Raw genomic sequence first — 25,699 nt, 5'->3', positions numbered from 1 at the left:
ATTCCCAGCTGGTGCTGTCTCTGGGGATGATGACCCAGCATCTCTGGTGATTGATGCTGTGTTGGGGAGTGTGGGGTAGCACCCCCATCCACAGTGCTGTGGGAGCAGGGCTGCGGCTGGTGTGGTCTACTGGCTGTCCTTGTTGGATCCACTTCCCCTTTCTGATTAATTAACCTTTGAATATCAAGGGCCTAGAAAAAGTAGATCCCAAATGTGTCACATTTCCTTCCCTTTCTCCCTTTCTCCCTCCCTCCCTCCCTCCCTCCTTTCTTTCTTTCTTTTGACAAGGTCTTTCTGTAGTCCTGGCTGTCTTGGACCTTACAATGTAGACCAGGCTGGCCTTGAACTCACAGAGATCCACCTGCCTCCCCCTACCGAGTGCTGGGACTAAGGACAATCACTTGTGCCCAGCATGTTTCCCATTTCTTGGTTGCTCTGCATGAGAACTGGGTAGCTGCTGCGAACTGGCAGCCTCCATTCCCTAGCTGCTCATCATGTGGCCATTAGAGCTGGAGCAGATGAAACAAATTTCTTCCAACCTTCAGTGGCTGCTGTGGGTAATGTCAACTCCTGCTTGAAAGGCTCTGTGGAGTTCAGAGAGAATGAAACATGTGCTCATTCCCCCGAGCCAGTGACGGGTGGGCTTGTTTGAAAACATCGTCTAAGCCTGTGGCATTGGCACCTTGCTGTTGCTCGGGGAGCCCTTGGCCTACAGGGGAGGAGCAAACAGATTCCTGCTTCCTGTGTGTCTGCAGATCAGCTTGCTTTTCCTGTATCGTCTGCTGGGCACACTCAGCTCTCTGCGTCACCTAGCTAGGCGCTAGATCCCCTGACTCCTCAGACTGTATCACTTGCCCTCCTTTGGATTCCTAGTTACCCATTGTTGGGTCGCTTAAAAATTGTGTGTGTGCCGGGTGGTGGTGGCGCACGCCTGTAATCCCAGCACTCGGGAGGCAGAGCCAGGTGGATCTCTGTGAGTTCGAGGCCAGCCTGGTCTACAAAGTGAGCTCCAGAACAGTCTCCAAAGCTACAGAGACACCCTGTCTCAGAAGAAAAAAAAAAATGTGTTAGAAGCTAACTTGTTGGGGTTAATTCTCCCCTTTACCCTGGGGGGTCCCAGGATTGAACTGAGGTCATGAGACTTGGCTGTAGATGCCTTTATCTGCTGAGCCAGCCATCAGTGTAGGGTTTTTTTTTTTTGGTTAAAATTTATTTATATTTTTTTATGTGCACGAATGTTTGCATGCCTGATGCCTGTGGAGGCCAGAAAAGGGTAGTCAATCTCCTGGAACTAGTTGTGAGCCACCATGCAGTTGCTGGGAACAGAACCCGGGTCCCCTGCAAAACCATCAAGTGCTCTTAACCATTGAGCCATCTCTCTAGTCCCATTGTGGTTTTTTATTGACAGTCCATCTCCTTCATCAGATCCCTAAAGCCTATCCCTGGAGACATATAGAGGTTCTTGGAGGGTGGGCATGATGCCAGTCCTGTGGCAGGCCTGCGGTAGGTGTAGACAGGCTTGTCTTGCTCTGGGTTGGGGATGTTGCTGGAGGCCTGGGCCCCTTTCTCTGTCTGCTCCCCAAGTGTCCTGGCCTCCTAGAACAGGCTACCAGCTGGAGCCTGTGAGCAGAGAGCTGATGCCAGGCAGGTGGGTGGAGCTGGGAAGGGATGAGAAGGCCTTTGTTTCTCCTGTTTGTGTCCAGATGGGAACTGATTTTCTCGACTGAAGTGGAGGATGTGAAGGGCAGTTTCGGGTGCTCCCCCACCTCCAGACATTTCCCCAGGCCTCCGCCCTGGTTGCCCTCTACACCCTTAGGCTCTCCTATTTCAGCATTTACTCTTCACCAGACCTGTTGTGGCTGAGTTCTGGTTAAATATTTGCTAACTGAGAAGTTTGCAAGGCTGCTTTCTGTAAAAATCCCAGCTGACTACTCCCAACTCTATCTGTGGATAAGGAGACCCAGCCCTCCTGGGCCTTCAGAGCCTTTGCAGGTGGCCTTCTTGGCATCTGGAACTAGATAACCTTTCACTCTGGTGTTCCATGGATCAGGTAGAGAGGGCAGAAGCCAGGCTGAGTCCTAGGGAGCCAGGGTAGAAAGAGCCTGGAGCTCTGCTCCCTAATTTCCTGACCTCTGTTCCCCGCCTGTCCAAGGGTCAGCCTTCCCAAAGTTCCAATGGCCTGTTAACGAGGGAATGTGGCAAGGCAGGATTCAGTCAGTGCAAACGGTTCGAAGCCTTGACTATTAACCATAGGGTCCATTGTATCTCAGAGTTGTCCATTACCATTCGGCATAGCAGGGGGTCTGTGACATCATGCCTGGTTCTGCTCTCTTGTGTAATGCTGGGCAGGCAAGTCACTGAATTCTGAGCCTCGGATCCCTCATCCAGAGAATGGGATTAACCGTTTGTCCTGGTGGGGTTAAATGAAGTCATGTGACAATTATTGCTAACGTGTTTCAGAAGCGCTTCAGTGCTGGCTCTGAGCAACTGTGGCACGCATTACCTCATGCTGTGTTGGTTATAATTACATGCAAATGGAGAACCAAAGAGCCTTAGTGGTAGGAGCGGGGCAAGGGAGTCTGACTGAGATTTTTGAGCTGGAAATCAAGAAAGGATGTTCTGCTAAAGGGCATGTTGTAGGAGAGAGTGCAGAGAGGGATGCACTTGGTATCAGTGGGAAGCGAAGTGTGGCTGAGAACCTCTATCTTGGATTCCATTCATTGCTACCTGCTGATGGGCTGCAGCATGTCAGGACATGGGTAGGTGTTGTGTCAGCACTGATAGGGAACCTGAGGTCTCCTGGGGCTGTTGAAGGCTCATCCCTAACAAAGCAAGTCACCTGATCCTCTGGACATTGCCACAGTCCTCAGAGTCCAGGTGTCGTTGGTCTGGTGGACAAGTCTATGTTTCTCCAGTGGTACTGATGCTCCTAGATGCTTCTGGGCTGTGGCAGGTCATGATTTGGTGTCATACTCTGTGACCTACATGAGAAATGATAGGTCCCCTGCCAGCCTGGTGCCTCTCCACCTGTGTCTAAATAAGAACTTTTTTTTTGGTAGCCCTGGGGATTGAACTCAGGGCCTTGTGCATGATAGGCAAGTGCTCTACCACTGCACTGTGTATCCTTAGCCATCTGGCTGTGACTAACAATCAGCTCTATAGGTCCTCAGTCTATCCTCAGCAGGATGGCAGAGTCCAGTGAGGCATGGTCCCTGGACACTCAGTGTCTCCAGCCCACAGCGAATACATACACAGGCACATGTGGAGCTGTGTCCGTGGGAAGGGCTTCCCATGTTAGCCCTGGTCTCAGAGACGAACTCAGCAGAAGGTCCCTTCAGGACACATGCAGTGAGAAAGGAGGGAAGGCTCATGTGACACACACTTTCCCAACAAAGAAGGACTGTGTTCCTTCATCCTCAGGCACCTCCGAGGCTCCAGCTTCTACACAAACCTCTCTTACATGTCTAGGTGGACATAGTCTAGGGTCGATGGAGCTTATGAGAAGTTGAGCGTGGATAAGCAGGGAGCACCCACCCATCCTGGGGATTCCCAAAGGAAGAGATGGTTCAGGGAGAAGGGAGCTGAAGTATCAGCTCAGCAGAGGAGGGGGATGTTCAGATATTAGAGTACTCCGGGTTCTTATCCCGCCATGCCTTTATCCCAAGGGCAGAGGGAGCCTTAGAAGGTCTGTGAACATGGAGGGCCAGGCAGAGGGAGTCTTAGAAGGCCTGTGAACATGGAGGGCCAGGCAGAGGGAGCCTTAGACGGTCTGTGAACATGGAGGGCCAGGCAGCTCCTGGGATGGCACGGTCAGAGGAGTCAGGAAAAGTTGAGGCTGAGGCAGGTGTAAGAGGGCAGTGACCGGGCTGGGCAGTGGCAGGTGGTACAGGCTGAGCTGAGCTGGCCGGCTGGCTGACTGGAGTCACCTCACAGCTACCCTCTGAGGCCCAGAAGCAGAGCCCCAGGCACCTGCCATTGCTGAGGACACCTTTCCTTTTGAGAGTTCTTGTCAAGGGGCCTGTGTCAGCCCCTGCTCTCTGGATAACCTCATTGGTGTACTGTCACACTGTCTCTCCCTACTCTGGCTCTGCAGGATCCTGGCCTGCTGGCCCCAGCTCTTCTCACGGGCTGATTACTCCCTCCCTCCTGCTGGATGGTGGAGCCCATCATTATCCTTCTTCCCAACTCCCAGCAGGGCACCTGCATCAGTCCTCCTGATGGGGCCACCCACTGGCTGCCGGATCCATCCCAGAGGCTGCCAGTCTCCATGGTGGATGTGAAATGTATTTTCCCAAACTTTGGTTCTGAGTCTGTGTCATTTATGTATGTACACACATATGTATACATGTGTGGAGTGTGTGTCTGCATGTGTCTGTTTGGATACCTATATAGGTATTTGTAAGTGCTTGTGGAGGCCGGAAGTTGACATGGGTATCTTCCACATTTGCTTTGGGCCTTACTTTTGGGACAGGTCTCTCCCGTAACCTGGACTCTTTAGTTCAGTTAGGCCGGCCAGCCAATAAGCCCCAGGGACCTGCTTGTCTCCTCCCCCAGCACTGGGGTTAAAGACCTGGGGTGCTATGCCTGGATTTTTATGTCGGTGCTGGGTCTCCAAACTCAGTTCTCTGTGGTTGCATGGCAGACATTTTACTAGCTGAGCCAATCTCTCTCTCCAGTGTGGCCCTGACACCACTTGTCCCCCGTATTGTTATATGCTGTGTGTTCTCAGACATCACTTAACCTCTCAGAGCATTGGTGGAGGAAGGTCAATGCAAGCAGCTGTGACGCAGGGCCGGGGACACAGCTCAGCTGGCAGATTTTTCCTTGCATGTGGGAGGTCCCGAGTTTGATCCTCAAATGCTGCAAGAAGAAAAACAAAAAACCTCATACTTTTAGATGGGTGTGGCAACTCATGCTTTTAATTGTGAACTTGGGAGGTGGAGGCAGAGGGCTCAGGATTCAGAGTTACTCTTGGCTACATAACAAGTTTGTGACCAGCCTGGGCTACACGAGCCTTATCCCACGTGCTGAGGTGACCTAAGTGGAAGAAGGGTCAGTAGTGAGAATTTGGTGTCAGGAGAAAGCCTTTAGGTGACGCACTGAGACCTGGTACTCTAGTCCTTTTGTCAAGCTGTGCTGTGTGACTCAGGAAGTGTGTGACTAGCTCTCTGGGCCTCAGTTCTGACTGTACCACTCAGGTGATGTAGTTTCTGGTATTTGACTTTGTGACATGGGGAACCTGAGTCCCTGCCTCCTTAGTTTCTGGGGTGGGTGGGTCATCACCCTCGCCACTTGCCCCACCTCCCTATCTGGAGCGCTCCCCAGTGCTCCAAGAACCAGGCAGGCCAGTTCTGAGTCTGCCCCACCTTGCAGGTGCTGCCACCTGCTAGGTTTCAGTCCCCATGAAACCCTGAAACTGGGCCGGGCATGGTGGTGAGGCTTGTTCCGCGAGCCTGCCGGAGGGACCAGCCAGACCAGGATGAACCTGGCTCAGTGCCCACATCTGAGTCCAAATCAGGGCAGGACCTGTGTGAAGTCCCTGTGTCCACACGAGGTCTACTGCTGTCCTGGTTGGAGATTGTCTTCTTTGTCCTCATGCCATCATTGTGGAAGGGGATTCAGGCTCAGGTCCCTGGGTCTTGGACTTGGGCTCAGATCTTGCTTGGTCTACTCTTTCATGAACAGTGTGGGAGGGGATCACAGTTTCTTGTGCTCCTGTGGATAGAGATTATGTAGGGTTTCCACAGGGGTACAGCAGCAGTGGACTCACAGACTCTTCATGCAGCATGTCCCCAGGGATCCCTCTTTGCGTTCCCCATACTCAGCTTAATCTGCAGGATGGGCACAGCACCTCTCTCCCAAGGCTTCAGGGACTTTAGGGCACCCTGGGGCCCTTGTTCTTGGTGGCTTCTGCTATCTACACAGGAAGTAACATGATCCCTAAAATTGTCACTTTGGAAAATCAGAGATCAGCATTCTTCCGGCCACTGAGCTGCTGTTGGTGTTGGTCATGTGCACCGTCCTTGTCAGGGTGAAGTGTCTTACGCTCATTGGTTCAGATTTCCTCATCACCTAGTTGGGCGTGTACTGATGTGCCATCTTGAAGAGAGGGAGACAGGCTCACAGAGAGAAAGTGCCTTGGCCAAGACCATCAGCTAGGGGGTAGAACTGGGACTTGAACCCAGAGCCTTTGTGATGGGTTGTGTCCTGGCCACTTGTCAGCCCCAGGTGACTGTGGTCATCAGCCCCTAACCTGCTTGACTCACTCGCCACAGCTCAGTGAAGTGCTGAGGGTATTGTCTTGGTCGGCTCCCAAGGCCAGGACAGCACTGCTGAGATTTTCATTAAGACCTCAGGTCACCTGAGACCTACCTGCCCATTTTAGCCCAGGGAGGGTCAGCCAGGGAAGGGGTGTTCAGTACGTGGGAGGGTGCTGTGCCAGCCTTGACTACCTGGGAGCAGGTAGGGAGGTGGAGAGCCAGACTAGTCTCTTTGATCTGATACCCACAGATTATGACCTGGGAAAGTCACTTTGCCTTTCTGAGCCTGAATGTCCTCATCTGTCAAATGGGGACAGTTAAGCTTGCTTTGCATCTGCCTGGGCCTGGGTAAGGACATAGAAAAGCTAGGGCCTCATAAAAGCACTGTATGGCAGTGTGAAAGGCCACTGGGGATGGGGAACTCTGGACCCTCTGGGGGAAGTAAGAGTCAAAGCCGACTCCCATTGGCCTGGGATGTAGCTCCCTGGTAGACTGCTCACCTGTCATGCATGAAGCCCTAGCTAGGTCTGGTCCTCAGCATCACAAAAACAAAACAACAAAAGTCCCACTTCCAACTAGGTATGGTCACAGAGCCCTGTAGTGCCAGTACTTGGGAAGCTTCAGTAGGAAAATTGTCTCAAGTTCTAGGTCAGCCTGGACTGCGTGGTGGAACCCTCTTTAGTCAGATAAACAACTCTAATTCCTCCTTCTGAAATTTCTCTTCTCTTTTCTTCCAGGCTGTGTCTCTGAGCCTCAGGACCACAAGGGCTGAGAAGCCTGTGCTGAGTTCTCAGTGGGCACACCCAGGGAGCTCTGGGAATTCTGGGGGCAGAATTAGAGGATTGGCTGGTGAGGGGCCTCTCTGGGTCACCCTTGAGCTCCTCCAAAGGGTGTATCCAGCTGCATCAAGACTCACCACCCCTTACTCAACTGACTTGCTTCAAGACTGGGATCCTCAACACACGCGCGCGTGCGTGCACACACACACACACACACACACACACACACACACACACAGAGAGAGAGAGAGAGAGAGAGAGAGAGAGAGAGAGAGAGAGAGAGAGAGAGAACAAGAACATTTGTTCTGGACCCATGTCCTGGGAACTGGTCTTTTCACAGCTTCATGGCATACCCTGCCTTCTTGAGACATGGCGTAGAGACCTTGCAAGGCCTGGGCACTGGTGCTCCGAGACTGCCTGACACAGCTCTGGATTTCCCAGCTGTCCTCAGGGTGACAGGGGACCAGGCAGGGCTCCTGGGAGGACCCACATGGGGCCAGCTTGGTTTCTGTTGACTTACTGTGGAATGGTCTTCCCGAGCCTCCTGTTACAACCTGGGAAATGGGAGCTTGTATGCAATCTGTTCCCTGGGGCCGGCAGAAAAATCTGCGTGTTGGGCAGAGGGAGTAGCCCAGCCTCTGTGTGAGGTGAGCCCACATCTGAGGGGTATCGCTGGCACACGAGCAGGGATGGGACACGCAACCCGGGTTGGGGAACCTGGTGCACACAGAGGACACACACAAGCCCTGCTCCCTAACTCCAATTTTGTCTGATCTCTTCTCTTCTCTTCTCTTCTCTCCTCTCCTCTCCTCTCCTCTCCTCTCCTCTTCTCTTCTCTTCTCTTCTCTCCTCTCCTCTCCTCTCTTCTCCTCTCCTCTTCTGCCTTTCTCTCTCTCTCTCTCTCTCTCTCTCTCTCTCTCTCTCTCTCTCTCTCTCTGAGACAGGGTTTCTCTGTGTAGTTTTGGAGCCTGTCCTGGATCTTGCTCTGTAGACCAGGCTGGCCTTGAACTCACAAAGATCTACCTGGCTCTGCCTTTCTTCTCTCTCTCTCTCTCTCCTCTCTCTCTCTCTTTCCTTCCTTCCTTCCACCCCCCCCCCATCTCTGTCCCTCCCTCCCTTCCTTTCTTTCAGGAAAAAATCTTTAAATCTTTAATGGATTTTTTTCAAGCTATAAAAGTTGTACCTGAGGCCAGGCAGTGGTGTCACACACCTTTAATCCCAGTACTCGGAAGGCATAGCCAGGTGGATCTGTGTGAGGTCAAGGCCAGCCTGGCCAGCCCAGCAAGATCCAGGACAGGCACCAAAACAACACAGAGAAACCCTGTCTCAAAAAACTAAAAAAACAAAACAAAACAAAAAAAAACCTTGTACCTGGTAATGAGTGGTTCAGCCCACTTCCATAGTTACAAGCTGAGCACTGTTATAATTAAGACTAGTGTTTTTGGTGCCCTGGGCTGTGTATGTGGCACTGTCCATAACCTGTGGTGTTCACACCATAACCTGCCCTGTCCACATCCTGTCTGCCCCTGTGAGGAGGCTCTGTGATGCCTGGCTTCTATGAAGGGTGAGGGTCTGAGAGAACTGGGCAGCCCCATGCCTCCTCTCACCAAGAAGCTGGAGGGCGGGCCCATCAGTTTCCACGGTTCCCACAGTTCCTTAGGCAGCAGCATCTGGGCTGAGTCAGTACATAGGAGGGTGAGGGTGGATGAAAATATGCAACCTGGGTGGGTGAGGCCAGCCCGCGCCCACAGACTTCCCCACCCACGCATCTACATCTATTGTACTAGCCTCCAGGTCCTGGGCCCCTGAGGTTGGCCCTCTCTCATCAGGAGGGGCCACAGGCTACCTCCCCAGCGCCCTCTGAGGTCTTGTGGACAGTGGTCGGAGCCCACTCAGATCCTGACTATCTCCATCTCCTGTGTGATCTAGCCAGCCCTGCACCCTTTCTGGTTCAGAGCAGCCCTCAGGGTGGTGAGCCTTGGCCTCGGAAACCCCAAATCCATGCATTGGAGTGTCTCCAGAGGCCATGGAGAGATCGGAAGAGCTGATGTGGGCAGGTGCAGAGAGAGGTCTACCCCATCCCCCAGCTCTAGGTACCTCCCCCAGATCCTAGGCTAGATGCTGAGTCATGGAATCCTCTGCTACTCTCTGGAGCTAGCCTCCGGCAACAGTTGACAGAAGCAGCGGCCTTGGTGGCCCCCCTTGTAATTCCAACACTCAGGAGGGTAAAAGCAGAACTGCTGTGAATTGCAGACCAGCCTGGGCTACAGAGTGAGTTCCAGGCCAGCCTGGGGTATACAGTTAGACACTATCTTTAAAGGGGTGCTAAGTAGCATTTACAGGGTGGACACTGTAAAGGGCCCCCAAGGAAAGGGGACTGCCTGGGCTGGGGTTGCAGAGCCCACTGGCAGGGAGGTAAGGCCTGAGCCAGGCCCATAGTGCCTACTCATGTCTTCTCCTATGAAGCTGTGAGAGCCTAAAGTCCAGGTTAGAACAATGGAGTGCTGCTGGTGTTTGGGGGCACTTCCTTAGTACCAAGCACTAGAAGAAGAAGTGGTTCTTCTCAGGCTGACTGGGCTCTGCCCACTACTGTCGGCCTCTCCCAGCTCTTCCCGGGGTGCCAACTCACAGACCACTCTTCCTGCCACTTGCCCAGCACTGCTCTCGGGTCCTGATGCTCAGACCTCAGCCATTCTTGTCCTTGCTCAATAACCATTTGGTCATTGGTTCATTCCTAGGCCCCTTCCCTTAGTCAAGCCCCCACTGTGTGTGGCCCAGTAAAGGACAGCCAGCTTCCCACCCTCACCCCCCAACCCCTGTGTGAGGTCTGTAACCTCACCAGCTGCCGTCCTATCCCGTCCCATCCCATCACTCCAGAATTGGGAGCAAGAGGGTCCTGCCTTCTCATGTGTTGGTTGATTCTGGAAGATCAGCTTGCAAAAGGTTTGCCAAATTTGGGTCAAGTTTGCTATGGTTCCTGAGGTCAAGTAGTGGAGAGTGCCTGGGACCACTGTCAGGTGCAGCAGGGGTCTTGCCTGGCACTCTGTTCTTGGATACATGAGTGTGCCCTCTTTTTCACATCATTTAGTGGAGCCATGCTCCCACCCCACACCATTTCTGCCCTTCTCTCCACCTTTTCCTTGGGCCCCACGGCTTTTCCTTCCCTAGGCTTCCTGCTTCCTTTCCTGAGCTGTGGTCCCATCTCCCTTGGGTGACTTATGTTCATTCACTTTGTGTGAAGAAATACTGAGTGAGTTTCACCCCAGGCCCTGGGGCTGTCCTGGCTGCTCCTAGCCCAGCATGGTTAGGCCCACGAGTTGTCAGTGCCTTGGCCTGGGGAGCTGTGCTGCAGCCCCTGCTGACCCAGCTTACACCAGTGTCACTGGCCACAGGCCTTTCTGGTGTCTGCTTTCAGGGCCTCCAGAAGCTTCTTTCACTACACAACCTGTCTGGCCTGGGCTCAGACACCCTCCATGGGGTGATGGGACATGACTGGGCCTCTGCCTGGTTCACTTTGCTCTCCTGCTTCCTTCACAGGCCAGCTGTACCCTTAGGAGCACGGTTCTTCCCAGATGGGGCACCAGCCTGGTAGCCGAGAGTTGCCGTGGGCTGGGCAGGCCCGGATTCAAGTATTTCTTTCTTTCTTTCTTCCTTTCTTCCTTCCTTCCTTCCTTCCTTCCTTCCTTCCTTCCTTCCTTCCTTCCTTCCTTCCTTCCTTTCTTTCTTTAAATACGGCAGCTTCCTCTTGAGCCTGACCAGGCATCAGATCCACATTTGCTGTTGGGATAAAACTCTGTTTGAGGGTGGGTGTCCCTGGCCTGGGCTGGACCTCAGAGTTGTGGCTGAAGTTTTAAGCGGCCATATTGGGCAGGACACTCATTGGCTGCAGGGAGTTAAAGCAGAACCTGGTCCAAGGACAGGGGACCCCTGAGCTGCCACTTCCCTCACCCGAACCAGTGGTGGCGCCGAGCTCGTGAAGCTGTGTCCCACCCTGGGGATAGCACTCTATCAGCATTAGCTGTGGGGGTGACAGGCCCATGGTCATCCCCCAGCTCCACCCTTCCCCGGCCTTATTATCTCCAGGAAATTTCCCGCAGTCTCTGAGGACTGCTGTTCTGAGGGTTTTCCTAAAGCAGGCATGCCAAACACACTCCTCATTCAGTCTTCCTCCTTCCCCCAGTCAGAATCTAGACGGACATGACCTCAGTCCAGGAAAGGGCTGCATGGAAGGCTGGCTTTGTGGGGTGCTGGGAGGCAGGGATAGGGGTGCAGACCTGAGGCTGAGTGTGGTAATGTGGGATGAGCCCTGGGTTCTCCCTGGCTACCAGCTCCTGGCTGGGTCCTGGGGTTCCAGCCCAGTTCCATCAGTCACTATCTGTGTAACTTTATGCCAATGACAGAACCTCTCTGGGTCTCAGTTTCCTCCTCTATAAAGTGGCCATGACATGGACCCTGCCTCACAGAGCCACTGAGAAGGTGAACATTGTCCTAGGTCACTGACTCTAGGGATCTGGAGATGGGCAGTGGGTCCCCAGGTGAAGGACTACATCTTTGGAACTATAATCCAAGATTGTCAGCAGAGGCAGGGTGGTCTGTCCTTGCTTCTAGCCCTCTCAGTGTGCAGGGGAAACTGAGGCCCAGGGAGGGGAGCTTCATAAACCTCAGGTTGAGATTCTAGTTGCAGCTTTTTAGGACTAGGAGGCTCTTCTGAGCCCTCTCGGTGCCTCAGTTTCCTCATCTATAAATAGGGGCACCCAGGCAGGATCAGTACTGAACCTGCTGCCTGCTGGGCCTGCTCTGGAGACCATGGACTCACCCTTTCTGTTCTGAAACCGCTTCAGCACCAGAGAGAAGCGAACAGCTAGGAGAAGCCAGTTGCTGGCTCACAGGGTTGGAGCTGTAGTTGTTTGTTGTTACTCTTTGCTCTTTGGGGCCGCTGCCCAGCTCCCAAATAAGCACACCGAGGCTTGTTCTTTTTTATGAATGCGCAGCCTTGGCTTGGCTTGTTTCTAGCCGGCTTTTCTTAACTTATCCCATCTACCTTTCTCCTCTCTCTGGTCTTTCACCTTTCCGTATACCTATCTTTACTTCTTACTCTGTGGGTGGCTGTGTGGCTGTGTGGCTGTGTGGCTGTGTGGCTGGGTGGCTGGGTGGCTGGGTGGCTGGGTGACTGGCCCCTGATGTCCTCCTTCCCTTCTCCTTTTCTCATTCCTTGATCTTCTCTTCCCAGATTTCTCCTTCTATTTATCCTCTCTGCCCACCAGCCCTGCCTACCCTTTTTCCTGCCTAGATATTGGCCATTCAGCTCTTTATTAGACTATCAGGTGTTTTAGACAGGCACAGTAACACAGCTTCACAGAGTTAAACAAATACAACATAAAAGAATGCAGCACATCTTTGCATCATTAAACAAAGTTTTCACAGCAGAAACAAATGTAACACATCTTACATTAATATTACACAATAGCTCAGTTGGTGGAGTGTGTACCTAACCTGCATGAATCTCAGGGTTTGACCCCTGACCTTTAAACAGGGCTTGGTGGCACATGCCTGGAGGATCAGGAGTTCAAAGTCAACTTTGGCCATGTAGAGAGTTAGAGGCCAACCTGGGCTACATGCGCTGTTGTCTCAAAAGAAGAAAAAAATGTTTACTTGGTAGCTGAATTTGAATTATGAGCAAATGACTCAAATGTATAAAAGTGAGGAGGCTTTCTGCAACCCCAGTCCCTGCACAGGAAGGCCCGAGCCTATGGCTGCCACACCTTTCCGTCACCAGTTCCTTTTCGCCAATAGGAATCATTCTTGCTCAGAGACTGTGTGCAGCATATGAGACCATTACTTTCCAACTGTCTTCACAGGGTCTACCAGTCACGTCCACCATAGCCTGGCTTTGTTCTGTCTTGGGTGGACTGGTTTATGTTGGTCAGTCCCACCACTGCGCAATTAGCTGGTCCATGCTCACTTACATGGTGTCCCAGGATGAGTAAGGCATCGAAAAGCAGCATGCAGCCCTGTAGAGAACCTGTCCCCACTTACCACACCCTGTCCACCCAGGGGAAAAAGCTCTCTGGTCGCCTGTTGGATGTGGTTTTACTTTCTCTCTGTATGGCCACTGACCAGCTTCCTGTCAGGAGTGGGTAGCCACCTGTGCAGATAGCTCACAACCAAAGCCCTTGCCTGGTGTGAGAGACTAAGGTGACCAGTCCCAGTTTGGGTGGAAGGGCATTTGTGCACTGCGTGAACAGTTCTTCACACGGGACTTTGCAGACTTGATTCCCTAGGTGTCCACACACCTTCCCTAGGCCTCACACTCTCATGCTTCCCTTTCAGAGAAAACTGAGAAGATCCTGAGAGAGTTCCTCCGTTTCTACGAGGACCAATATGGTGTTTCCCTCTTCAACAGTATGCGCCATGAGATCGAGGGCACTGGTCCACCGCAGGCACAACTGCTCTGGCGCAAGGTGAGAGGCACAGGGAGGGTCCAGCCTGGGCTCTGCCACCCCTTCTCCCATGAGGCCTTTGATGTGGCTTCTCTGGGCCTTTGTTCCCCTGTATTGGTGGGCTGGTCTCTAAGGGCCCTTCATTGGCTGAGGTAACCTTCCCTCACTTGATCCCTGCCCCTCACTGCCAGTGCAACCTGCCCACTGCCAGTGCAACCTGCCCACTGCCAGTGCAACCCACCCCTCCCACTGCCAGTGCAACCCTCCCACTGTCAATGCAACCCTCCACTGCCAGTGTAACTCCCCACTGCCAGTGCAACCCGCCCTTCCCACTGTCAGTGCAACCCCCACTGCCAGTGCAACCCCCACTGCCAGTGCAACCCTCCCACTGTCAATGCAACCTGCCCATCTCACTGCCAGTGCAACCCGCCCTCCCACTGTCAATGCAACCCTCCACTGCCAGTGTAACTCCCACTGCCAGTGCAAACTGCCCCTCCCACTGCCAGTGCAACCCCCCACTGTCAATGCAACCCCCCACTGCCAGTGCAGCCTCTTCATTGTCACAGCTGCATTTTGCAGTCTTGACAGCTCAGGTTACTCACCTGTCAAGCGAGGTGTGGCAAACCTCTCTGGTCCTGTCTTCCCCTCCAGCGTGGAAGTGGCATGGTCTCTGCTTCACAGATCCGTTTAACACTGTCCCAGGCCACATGCTCTAGGTTCCCCTTAGGACCTTGTCATTCATTATCCATTGCTAGCGTTAGAATTAGGTTTGCTGAGGAAGCTTCCTGGGGAGACTGTGGCCTGGAGTGGGGCTGCAATAGGCCTGGAGGTAATAGGGCTGGGGTGAAATCAGGAAGGAAACAGTTGATTTGGCTGCTGAATTACCCAACTTGAGGCAGAGGCTAGCTATGTGCCTGGAATGCTACTCCAGGGCTCTCTGAAGGGAAATCTTTGCTGATGACTGTATTCGGACTTTCTTGGCCCGCCAGCCCCAAATCATGACACAGAGACTTATTATTAATTATGAAAACTTGGGCCTTAGCTTAGGCTTTTTCCTGACTAGCTCCTATAACTTAATTAATCTGTTTCTATTAATCTACATTCAGCCATGTGGCTTGGTTACCTCTCTGTATGTCCAATTTCTGCAATGTCTTGCAGGCATCTCTGGCACACCTAGATTCATCTCGGGTTCCTCTCTCTGCCCAGAAATCCTCCCTATCCTCTCCTGCCTAGCTATTGGCCATTTAGCTCTTTATTAAACCAACCAGAAGGTACCTTGGCAAAGACACATCTTCACAGCGTTCAAGACTAGACAGATGACTCTGTGGCTACAGGGTCAGGTGCTAAGGCTCCAAGCAGTGCTCAAGGTGGCAGTGTGAAAAGCTGTTTACACAGTACAGTGGGACCTGGGAATACGACTGGGTGGCTATAGACACCCGAGTCTTGGCTGGTCTAGAAAAGGCTGCTCCACTGAGGCCCTGAGGGCCAGGGAGGGGTTGACCATGAGAAGGGATTGATGGATTGATGGACAGAGGGAATCTGGATTTACAAAGTCCCAAGCTTAGCCCAGAGGACCTGGTCTGGGCCCAGGAGGTAGACAGAGCCGGCTTAGATTCCTAGCCCAGAACCCTTTCCCCACCTGCAGCCTGCCTTGGGAGGAGAGAAAGTGTGGACTGATTGTCTCTGCTCCGTGTCACGACTCTTAGAGCAGGGATGTCTGGACGTGGGCTGGCCTTGGCTCAGGCAGGTGTGCACCGGCACCTGTGTGGTGAGGAAAGGGAGGCCTGAATTCAGCCTGGATGAGAGGGCCTAAACTGCTTTTCCTATCTAGAAGGCAAGGTCAGAGGCACATCCAGTGTGGGGACCCAAACCTCTAATCCCAGTATTTGTGAAGCTGAGGTAGGATCCAGTCTAGGCTACTACGTGGTAAGCACCAGGCCCATGAGGGCCATATCCTGGGACCCTGTCTCAGTACAAGAGCAAAAGCAGATTCAGATGAAGCTTCAGGCAGCGTGGCTCCCAAGAGCCCAGGGTGAGTGAGGCCGAGGCTGTGGTAAGCAATCTCTCTGTGTGTCTTCACACTCACAGGACTGCATCTCACTGCAGGCAAACAGCTGGTGGAGCCAGAAGAGTGGCCTGAAATTTGTTGATGGTTCCTGATAGCCAGGGGCTTTCTTTGATGGTTCATGAGACTGACTGCCACGTGAAGTCTCTACAGTGACAGAGGGGAAATAGCATTAGTCACCAGAGTGGTCACGGAATTTTCTACAGAAACAATCAGTGCAGTAAAAGAACAAATGTGTCAGAGTGAGGTGACGGGCCTGTGACCCCAGCACTCAGGAGCTGAGGCAGGAACAGCCGGAGTTAAGGCCATCTGGGGTATGTACACATAGAAAGAGGTGTCTCACCTTCCACCCCAGCAAACAAAGTGATCAGTAGTTGTTTTGTGGTGGAGAACTCACACCTGCTCTGAGGGTCGCTGGGGAGTCACTTCTCTGGTTCCTGTGATGGGTGGCAAGGGTACCCTTGATTTGCAGGGTCTGGAATATTGTGTACCTCCCACAGACCTTCCACTCAAAACAGGACTCTGCCATTTGAGAAAACCTAATTTTTCCTATTGAGTAAGGTCTCATGTAGCCCAGGCTAGCCTCAAACTCCACCTGTAACTGAGGATTACCTTGGGTTTCTGGTCCCCCTTCCTTCTATCTCCCTCTTGAATCTGGGATTAGAGGCTTGCTTGCAACACCTCAGTTTACCTTTGAAAAAAAAATCTTAAAAATAAAATCAACCCAGCAGCCAGGCAGTCTCAGTGAGATGGCACAGGATCCGGGGATGGCTCAGTGATGGGGTGTAGAGCCTGACTTCATGCTCAGGCACTTCGGCAGAGTCAACTCTCTGGGACTGTTCCTAATCTCAGGTTGTAGATGCCTAGCTGAGCTGCCGCCGCCACTGCCGGTTGGGTCTTTCCAGGGTGTTAGGAAAACCCTGACTTTTCTTTCTAGAAAAGACAGATTGGAGGGCTGGGTTACAGGAATCTAAATATAGACCACCAAGTGGGGGCCTTCTGACAAGGGCAAAGCCCGGGGTGGGGGAGGGGAGCAGACCCATTTTTTTCCTGTAAATATTTTCTTCTAGAGAGGAAACTGGTCTTGGGGCTATTGTTTGAACACAATGGACTCTCCTTTTAAGAGTGCAGCTTGCCCCTGAGGAGGGGGAGGGGAGGTGGGGGGGAGTGTGAGGTGGGGTGGGGGGGCAGCTAGGAAAAGGAGCCAGGAGAGAACACAGAAGGAAGAGCAGGATCCACAGATGAGACGCAAAATCATACTTTTTCCCATCAATACATAGAGTACTCAGTCTGATTTGTAACTGGTGCCACATTTATCATAGAATAAACAGAGCTTGCTTAGAAATGGAGATCCCTAGATCCCCAGGCCCCACAGTCCATTGCAGCTTCTGTACCTCCCTTACAGAAGCTTCCTTGATCTCTGTAGCGTCGGCTTGGGTAAAGACATCCCTTCCCATGTCCAAGTCAGCCCAGAAGCTGAGAACATGTCTTGTGCACTCTGGCAGACTCCTGACATGGTCACTGTTGTGTTGGCTTTGTGTATGTCTGCCTGGGGTCGGCCACAGTCTTCATTTTACAGAGGAAGGAGCTGAATGCAAGTCATGCTCGTCCTTGTGGAGTTTTGTAGGAATGGCTGAGCGTGTCTGTAGCTCACACAGGTCACCTCTTTGCCTGGATGCTGTTCCAACATCTCTCCTCACCCCGACTCAGGGATGTCACCTGGCCAGCTGGCAGAGCTGGGATGCTCTCTGGACATAAGTTCAAGTCTTCATTGCTCCGAGGGGAAATTGAGGCTCAGAGCTGGGCAGAGGCTTGCCCACATACTAAGACCTTTTAAGTACTGGCCTATTGGTGTGTCCTCCAGCTGAGTGAATGCTGTGCCCTGAAGTAGAAGTAGCAGGTGGACAGGGGAAGCAGCCTGCTCCCCAGTTTCCTCCCTGGGGGGCTCCCGTGGACCAGAAGAGAGTGGAAAACCTTAGGCCTGGCTCTGAATGAATGCCCAGGCTGGGTTCCACGAATATCCTATGTGAACCCCGAGTGAGTCCCTCACTGCCCTAAACCTCAGTTCTTTATCCATACAGTGCAGCCTGGCCTCGGAGTCCTGATGAGGCCAGGGGTTTGGTGGTGGCGGTGGCGGTGGCAGTGGTGGTGGTGGTGGTGGTGGTGGTGTGTGTGTGTGTGTAGGTGACACCCTATGAGGAGTTAAAATGCAAGCCTTGATGGCTGTGCTGCCACCTTGTTGGGACCCCTTGTGCCTTCTTGGCTTCCTGCTCATTTCCTGCCCACAGGTGCCCCTGGATGAACGCATCATCTTCTCTGGGAACCTTTTCCAGTACCAGGAGGACAATAAGAAGTGGAGGAATCGCTTCAGCCTGGTGCCCCACAACTATGGGCTGGTGCTGTACGAGAACAAAGTGGTGAGTGAGTCTGGTGTGCCTCTGGCAGCCAGCCACCCTCCTCTGCACTTACCTACTTCTTACTCTGTGACCCATTCCAAACCTGAGCTCCAGACTCCATGCCTTCCCCATTCACGCCTGCCCCCAGTATTTCTCCACGGACTTCCCAGGGCCAAAGCAAACTTTCTGGGCCTTCTCCACTTCTCCAGACCTGTTCGTCCTTTTACCCCTTGTCCAGGTGTCCATGTCATAAACCCTTCTTGCCCTCTGGTCACTCCCAAGCCCCACCAAATCCCTCACTCACCACAGAGCCTGCTTGCCTCGGTCTCCTTCGTGGCTAGCCTTCCTACCTCTCCCAGGAGCCCCTCCATCCTTACGCTTCCACAGTCACACCAGCTGTTTGCTGGCCATCTGCCCCTGCATGCCACTCTCTGGGTGGGGCTCCTGAATTCTCCTTCCCTAATCCTCCTTGCCCTGATGTGGGTCTGAGCAGAAATGGGAGCTTGACCGTGTCTTGTATTTGCTTTGAGCACTTGGAAGAAGTCCCACCTGGTTATGTTACAGACTTATTTCATCTGCCCAACTTTTCTCCAGCACTGCCCCAAAGACAGGCCTGTCTGAGTCTTTCAGAGCAGATATGTCTGCCCCCTAGTGGCAGACAGCTGCTTGGCAGCCCTGATGTATGGGCAATTGGGTCAGAATCACTTCCCTTCCCATATCTGTAAGGAAAGCTGGGCACCAACCTAACTCTTTTTTTAAACACTACGATGCTTAGAACCTAGAAATTTGGGGTGAGCAGTTCAAGGTAATGTCAAAGCCCTTGGGTTCTGGAGACAGCCCTAGATCAGAGCCAACACTTGTCCTTGTAAATTGGAAATGAGCCATCTCTTATATTGTGAGAGCATCCGCAGCAGTGTCTCATATGTAACAGACAATCACAGACTCGATGGTCCCAGAGGCAGCAGTGGCAGTGATTGTAGTAGCTGCCCCCTAACAAAGCTTATCTACTGGCATTGTGCCGAGTGTTTTGTGTGGATGTTTCCCCTCCCTCCTGGCCCAGCTCTTGAAGTCAGGGCCCAGAGCTGGGTTTTGTCTATGCCACTCCATCTCCAATAATATGACAGTCAATCTCCATTGTGGGGACTAAACTCAGTCCCAAGAGCATGCCGGGTAAGCACTACACATGTGGCCACATCCCTGCCCTGTCAGTCAGTCGGTTGGTCGGTTGGTCGGTCAGTCACTTCTGACTCCTGAAGTTCTCCCCTCCTCCATCTTGGACAAATAGCTGAGTAATCCTGGAGCCAGCTGGAAATGGGGGTTTGTGCTTGGCCACATTCTTGACCATGAGGCTTCATTTCTCTTGCTCTCTTCAGGCCTATGAGCGGCAGATGCCACCCAGAGCTGTCATCAACAGTGCAGGCTACAAAGTTCTCACCTCTGTAGACCAGTACCTGGAGCTTGTTGGCAATTCCCTACCAGGTAAGTGGTCTCCGACCCTACTGTCCTACATGGGCCTAAGGATTGGCTAGGGAAGGGGATGACCCTGAGCCCATTGCTCGGGCTCCATTCTGCAGGGCAGCCAGTGGGGCCTAGAATGTCTGCAGATTTCTTGAACAAACTGAGCCCTCAAAGGGGAGGCTCCAAAGGCTCGTGAGGTGGAGTTTGCCCCAGGCTGTGTATGGATAGGGTCTAGACCTAGATCATGTGGGCCCTCAGCCAGGCCCTGCCTAGGCCAAAGCCATATGCTTCAGAGTTCTGTGATGGAGGCCCTTTCCACCTCCCTGAGACCATGGTTGTCTCTAGGAAAGATGATGGTGACCCTGCCAGGGGTTTCTGAGGCATTATCTTAGACCTCCCCATTCTACTCAAGCCCCCACCTGGGATGTGAGGCTTGGAACTAAAGCCCATGTAGCTATAGATGCCATGTAGTAGTCCATTTTCCTGGACTCCAGGACTGACTCTCCATCCTTTTGTTGGGGCCACACAGGTAAAGCCCCTCCCCTTCTGACATCAGGTTCTAGAGTATCAACTGAACCTTGGTGCTGAGAGGACCCGAAGGTCTTGGGGTATGCCCTGTAAGCATATCCCAGCCACCCAAAGCTGGACCACAGACAACTGTTATTGTCATATTACTGACCACAGTCGTGAACCCAGGACCTGTTGTCTTGTTGGATCTAAAATATCCATGAGGGCCAAAGTGATAGAAAAAAAGTCCTTTCTGTTTATTTTGTTTGCCCACATGCCTCCCTCCTTCCCTGGATATTTAAACCACCAGTTTAGCCTCTGCTGTTGAAATTTGAAGGGAAACCCAAGAATGTAAATGAACTAGAGGCCTGACCCTCCATCAAGGTGGGTGTGACCTATTTCCAGTTCCAGAAGAGGGGCCACACGGTGCCAGGCTTCTCAGTTACTGTAGCTGAGCCTTGGAGGTCAAAATGAAGGCCAGCTGCTTCCTTGCTGACACACTTATTCTGATGACAGGACAGCCTTCTCTAGGCCTGAGCCTAGGCTCCAGTGGCAGAGAGCAGTTTCTCACAGCTCTGTCTCCACAGGGACCACATCGAAATCAGGCTCCACCCCCATCCTTAAGTGCCCCACGCAGTTCCCGCTCATCCTCTGGCATCCTTATGCCCGTCACTACTACTTCTGCATGATGACGGAAGCTGAACAGGACAAATGGCAGGCCGTGCTTCAGGATTGCGTCCGGCACTGCAACAATGGTGAGGTGCCAGCAGGTGGCAGCACTTACTAATGTGCTGAGTGGCGACACCCAGTGGTTATGGATGGTATGGCAACCCTGCTCTACGTTCTGCTCTCACTTCCCTTCTGAGGTTGTAAGAAACTTTTGATTATCACTCTTAATCTTTTTCCTTGATGAAAATACTTCTGTGTTGCCAAGGTAACATTGAAAAATTGTTCTCCAAAGGCTGTACTTGTTGAGCCTCTGGCCCATGATCCCAAAATCATCTTGATTTTCGCCACTTTCTAGCAAGGTGATGTTAGGAGACTTCCTAGTTATTAGTGTTGTTGCTGCAACAAACATACCCAAAAAAGACAACTTAAAGGAGAGAAGGTTTACTGTCTCACATTTCAGAGCACCTGGGGGCTGGAGTGTGGCAGCAGCTCACACTGCGTCCAGAATCAGAAAGCAGAGAGGGATGGTCGGCCCTTGTTACTCAGTCTGGGACCCCAGCCCATGAGTGCCCCTGTACTTGAATCTTCCACCTCAGTTAGGCCAATCTAGAAACTTCCTCACAGATAGTCCCAGAGGTTTGTTTCCATGGTGATTGTAAGTTGACAACCAAGATTAACTTTCATGGAGACTGACTTCCCTCTGAGTTCTCTGTAAAATGACGATAGGATCCTTGCATTTGGGAGTGCTATGGGATTCATAGCATGAGTCTACTTTGTGCTTGGTCAAGATTTTTCTTATAGATGAGAATAATGGTTTGCAGAGGATCCCAGTGAATTTGAGGCCAGCCTGGGCTACATAGTGATTCTAGGATAGCCTGGGCTACAGTGAGATCCTGTCACACCACATATCAAAATATCTTTTTGTTTTTGTTTTTCGAGACAGAGTTTCTCTGTGTAGTTTTGGTACCTGTCCTGGATCTTGCTCTGTAGACCAGGCTGGCCTCGAACTCACAAAGATCCACCTGGCTCTGCCTCCTGAGTTCTGGGATTAAAGGTGTGCGCCACCATTGCCCAGCCCCAAATATTTCTTATGATATAATTTCCTTTTTCACACATGGCAATCTATAAAGGTCCCCTCCTCTTCCCCCCCCCTCCCTCCCTCCTTCCCTCCCTCCTTTGTAAATTCATGGTTTGACTCTTAGTTCGCTCATGTATTCCACAAACATTTATGGCATCTATTCTGAGCTTGTGGAAAGGAGCGAGGCATGAACCCTGCCCACATACTGCCAGCTGTGTGATGGAGACAGATGTGGTACAGATGAACAACCAGGATAGTGTTCTCTGTGCTGGGTGCTGGCCTGGAGCCACCCAGGAGCCTGTGTGTGTGTTGGGGGAGGTGCTGTCCTGTGTTGGAGGAGGTGATGGGGCAGGCACAGGGTGGGGAAGTGTTCTCTGTACACTTTGGGCTGTGGCCCCCAAAAAGGGTGACTTGGAATGGGGACAGTACTCTGAGACCAGGTCTAGAGGGTGCTGAGGAATTCTAAAGGCTTAGGGATGTCTCCCAATGTGAGGTGAGGAGTGTCTTTCTGCCCCTGGAGAAGGAATAACCTGGCCTGGTGATGTGGTCCCGGAGACAGGGGGAGACAAAGCAGCTCTCACCTTGCTGGCGGGTACAGCTCCACATGATGGTGAGGGAGGTGTAGGCACCTGGCTGAACCCAGCTCACCTCACCTCTCTGGAAGGGACTCCGCCCTTTCTGGAAGCTGTCAGATGGGAGGGAACCAGGTCTTTGCCAGGCCAAGCCCTGCCCTGCTGCCCACAAAGGGGCTCCTATTCCCAGGTCCCTGGAGCTGTGCCTTTGGCTCAGGATCTGGCTGCCTGGCCTGGGGCACACTTCTTCACCTATTGCTGGCCCATGAGCCCTCTGTAGGTTCCCAGGGCTGCCAGCTTACCTACTATGGCAGAGTAGGGGACCCCAGGTCAGGTAGGAGAAGGATGAGGAAAAGGCTGCAGGGTGGAGCCACCATTCAGTCCCTGGAGTATATGACAGTAGAGACTGTGAGATGGAGGTATTAGGGGGAGGAATGAGCTGGTTCATATAAAGCTGAAACAAAAAATAAAACAAAACAAAACAAAACAACAACAACAACAAAAAACAACCTGAGTCTTCACACAGCAAGCATTCAGCTGGAAGGTCTTGGGTGTTGTGGGCCGGAGAGGAGGGACCAAAGAGCCTATGACAGAAAGCCCTACTTCAGATCAGCTCTCTTACCCCCTGCAGGAGCTGACAAGGCTAGTTCCAGACATGGCCTTCCCTCCACCCCAGGACTGTGAGAAAGTTCTCTGCTTCCTCCCTTGTTGAGGCTGGGCCTGGAATTTGTAGAGCCTGGAATTGCTCACTCCTGGCCCTGCCAGGAAGTGGGGGTGGGTGGTGGGGAAGGACGCCAAGCTGGGTGGCTGCCAGCCTGTCTAGGGCCCCCTTCACATCCTGCATTCCCGGAGCAGTGGGGGGTGGCAGGAGGCAGCTGGGGCACTGACTTCAGCCCTCCTTGGTGTCCATGTCCTGCTCAGTCCCTGGTCCTGGGTTCCAGCCCTGATTTAACTGTTCCTTAGCAATGCGTTCTCAAGTCTTGCCCATCCCATCCTTGGTTTCTTTTGAGCCAGAGTCTTGCTATGTAGTCTTGCTGGCCTCGAACTTGCTGTCTTCCTCCTGCTTGGACCTCCCTCCCCCACAATGTTGGGATATGTGTGTGCTCATGCACGCACCACCACCACATGCAAACATGCAGGCACGTGTTTCTTAGTTTCTTTGAAGCTAAGACAGCCCCCACCCCGCCCCATTCCCCCTTTGAGGGTTAAGTGGGCTGATGTGTGTGAAGTCTCCGTCCAGGACTGGGTGGTTTACACAACCGAAATTTACTTATTTTCTAGTTCTGGAGGTTAGAGGACCAGGCGTCAGTGGCGAGTTATTTCTCTGTTGAGCACAGGTTTTTTTTTTTTCTCTCTCTCTCTCTCTCTCTCTCTCTCTTTTTTTTTTTCTCATTGAGACAGAGTCTTGCCCAGGCTGGCCCCAAATCTCTAGGCTCATAGTGTTCATTCTGCCTCAGATCTCTGTGAGTTCAAGGTCTGCCAGCTAGGACTACACAGTGAGACTGTCTCCAATCAATCAATCAGTCAATCAACCAGTCAATCAATCAAAATGAGACTGCCCTCAATAAACAAATAAATAAACGAGACTGCCTCCAATAAGCAAATAAGCAAACAAATAAAAATCCCCTTCTTTCAAGGTGAGGTATGGTGGCTCAGACTTGGACAGCATAGTGAGTTCCAGGTCAGTCTGGTCTAAGTTTGGAACCTGTCTCAAAAGCAAACAAACAGACAGACAGACGGACAGGACAGGACAGGAGGCAGCTCAGTGAATGAAGTATTGTAGGAGCCTGTGGCCTGAGTTTGGGTCCTGAACACCCACATAAAGTCTGGTGTAGCAGCATCTGTAACCTAGTCCTGGAGGGGATGCAGTGGCCAGAGGCAGCCAGTCTAGCTAAAATGTATTCCAGGTTCAGTGAGAGACCATGTCTCAAAAACTAAGTTGGAGGGGCTGAGATGGCTCAGTGGTTAAAAGCTCTGGCTGCCTTCCAGAGGACCTGTCCCAGTACCCACACGTGGCTCACATCCAGTTCCAGGAGCTCTGCTGCCCTCTCCTGGCCTCCTCAGGAACTGCACAAACATGGACACATAACATGCAGGCAGAATACCCATACACATAAAATAAAATTAAATTAAAAAAAGAAAGAAGATGGATAGAAGAAAATTCCCACCGACCTTTGGTCTCAACATGCACATACATGGTATGCATGTGCGCATGTACACACGTACACACACACACACACACACACACACACACACACACACACACACACAATTTCCCTTTTTTATGAAGATACCAATCCACCCAGATCTGAGCTCAGCCTAACCTTTCAGTTAAGTTTTGCTCTTAGGAGAGAGAATTATTAAAATACAGCCACATTCTGAGGTGTGAACCAGGTGAACAGGGTGGATAGCGGCCAGGCTCACAGGAAGAGCCCAGAGTGGGTGGATCGTAAACCTGCTGTTGCCCTGGCCACTGCCTCACTTTCCCTACCTGGAACGCCCTTGCCCTGCACACACCTTCCTTGCTACCTGCATAGTGGAACTTCCTAGACACGGGAGAGGCTGTGATTTGTGCACTGCCAGATTTTCCAGACTTGAGCTCCAGGAGACTTGTGTCCTCCAGAGAGACTGGCTGGGTTCCTCTCAGGGCCACATTGGCTGCCCTGGCTTGCTGAAGCCCCTCTGCTCTGCCCACAGCCTGGCCCTGAGTCCCTAAAAGGTAGGGGAGGGTGCAGTGGGCTCTGATTTCTGTGCTCATGGTAGAACCCCCTGGTTCTGACGGGCAGTGATCCCTGCGGGCAGCTGGCTGTGGGGAAGGGAGGAGCTTTTTTCTGTGGGGTGACTCAGCCTGTTGTCATTCAGTGGGTGCTGGGGTTTGTGATGCACAGACTGTCATTTCCCCTTTCTGGGCTCCAGGGGCACTGTGGTCAGAGGCACGTGGCTAGGTTGGGTGTATTAACCATGCTCTCTCCCTCTCAGATCTGGCCACTTCCTGTATCTTGTTTCCGCAGCATTGGTCTGGGGTCCGTGTTGTATTTATTAACTCACTTACCCTGTGACGCAGCAGCATTGAGAAACAGTATTTTTTCCTGGTTGTTAGCAGTGGTCCGACTCATTTTATCTTCCCAGCCTCTACTTTCCCACTCTAGGAGTTGAACTCAGGACCTTGTGTATATTACACAAACACTCTACCACTGAGCCACACTCCCAGCTCTTTTGTTGTTGTTTGGTTTGGTTTTTCGAGACAGGGTTTCTCTGTGTAGCTTTGCGCCTTTCCTGGATCTCACTTTGTAGACCAGACTGGCCTTGAACCTCGAACTCACAGAGATCCTCCTGCCTCTGCCTCCTGAGTGCTGGGATTAAAGGCGTGCGCACCACTGCCTGGCTCACTCCCAGCTCTTTATTGAATAAAGTTTTAGCATCAGTACCTGCTGGCATATAGATAAGACAGACCCAGGGCCCAGGGGGCTCTTTA

At 52.3% G+C, this 25,699-nt stretch overlaps 1 protein-coding gene across 1 annotated transcript in view; it reads left to right on the top strand.

The window, feature by feature from the left end:
* Positions 1 to 25,699, top strand: part of Niban2 (niban apoptosis regulator 2) — a 53,356-nt gene that overhangs the window by 20,552 nt on the left and 7,105 nt on the right. Inside the window, exons 4-7 of the mRNA XM_036183377.1 lie at positions 13,342 to 13,500; positions 17,833 to 17,961; positions 19,314 to 19,419; positions 20,493 to 20,660. Coding sequence (XP_036039270.1) covers positions 13,342 to 13,500; positions 17,833 to 17,961; positions 19,314 to 19,419; positions 20,493 to 20,660 — 562 coding nt within the window. The remainder of the gene's footprint in view (positions 1 to 13,341; positions 13,501 to 17,832; positions 17,962 to 19,313; positions 19,420 to 20,492; positions 20,661 to 25,699) is intronic.

Source organism: Onychomys torridus, chromosome 4, assembly GCF_903995425.1.
Source record: "Onychomys torridus chromosome 4, mOncTor1.1, whole genome shotgun sequence".
Taxonomy (NCBI): domain Eukaryota; kingdom Metazoa; phylum Chordata; class Mammalia; order Rodentia; family Cricetidae; genus Onychomys; species Onychomys torridus.
The sequence above is the reverse complement of the archived record's forward strand: the minus strand, read 5'-3'. Positions and strand labels throughout refer to the sequence as shown.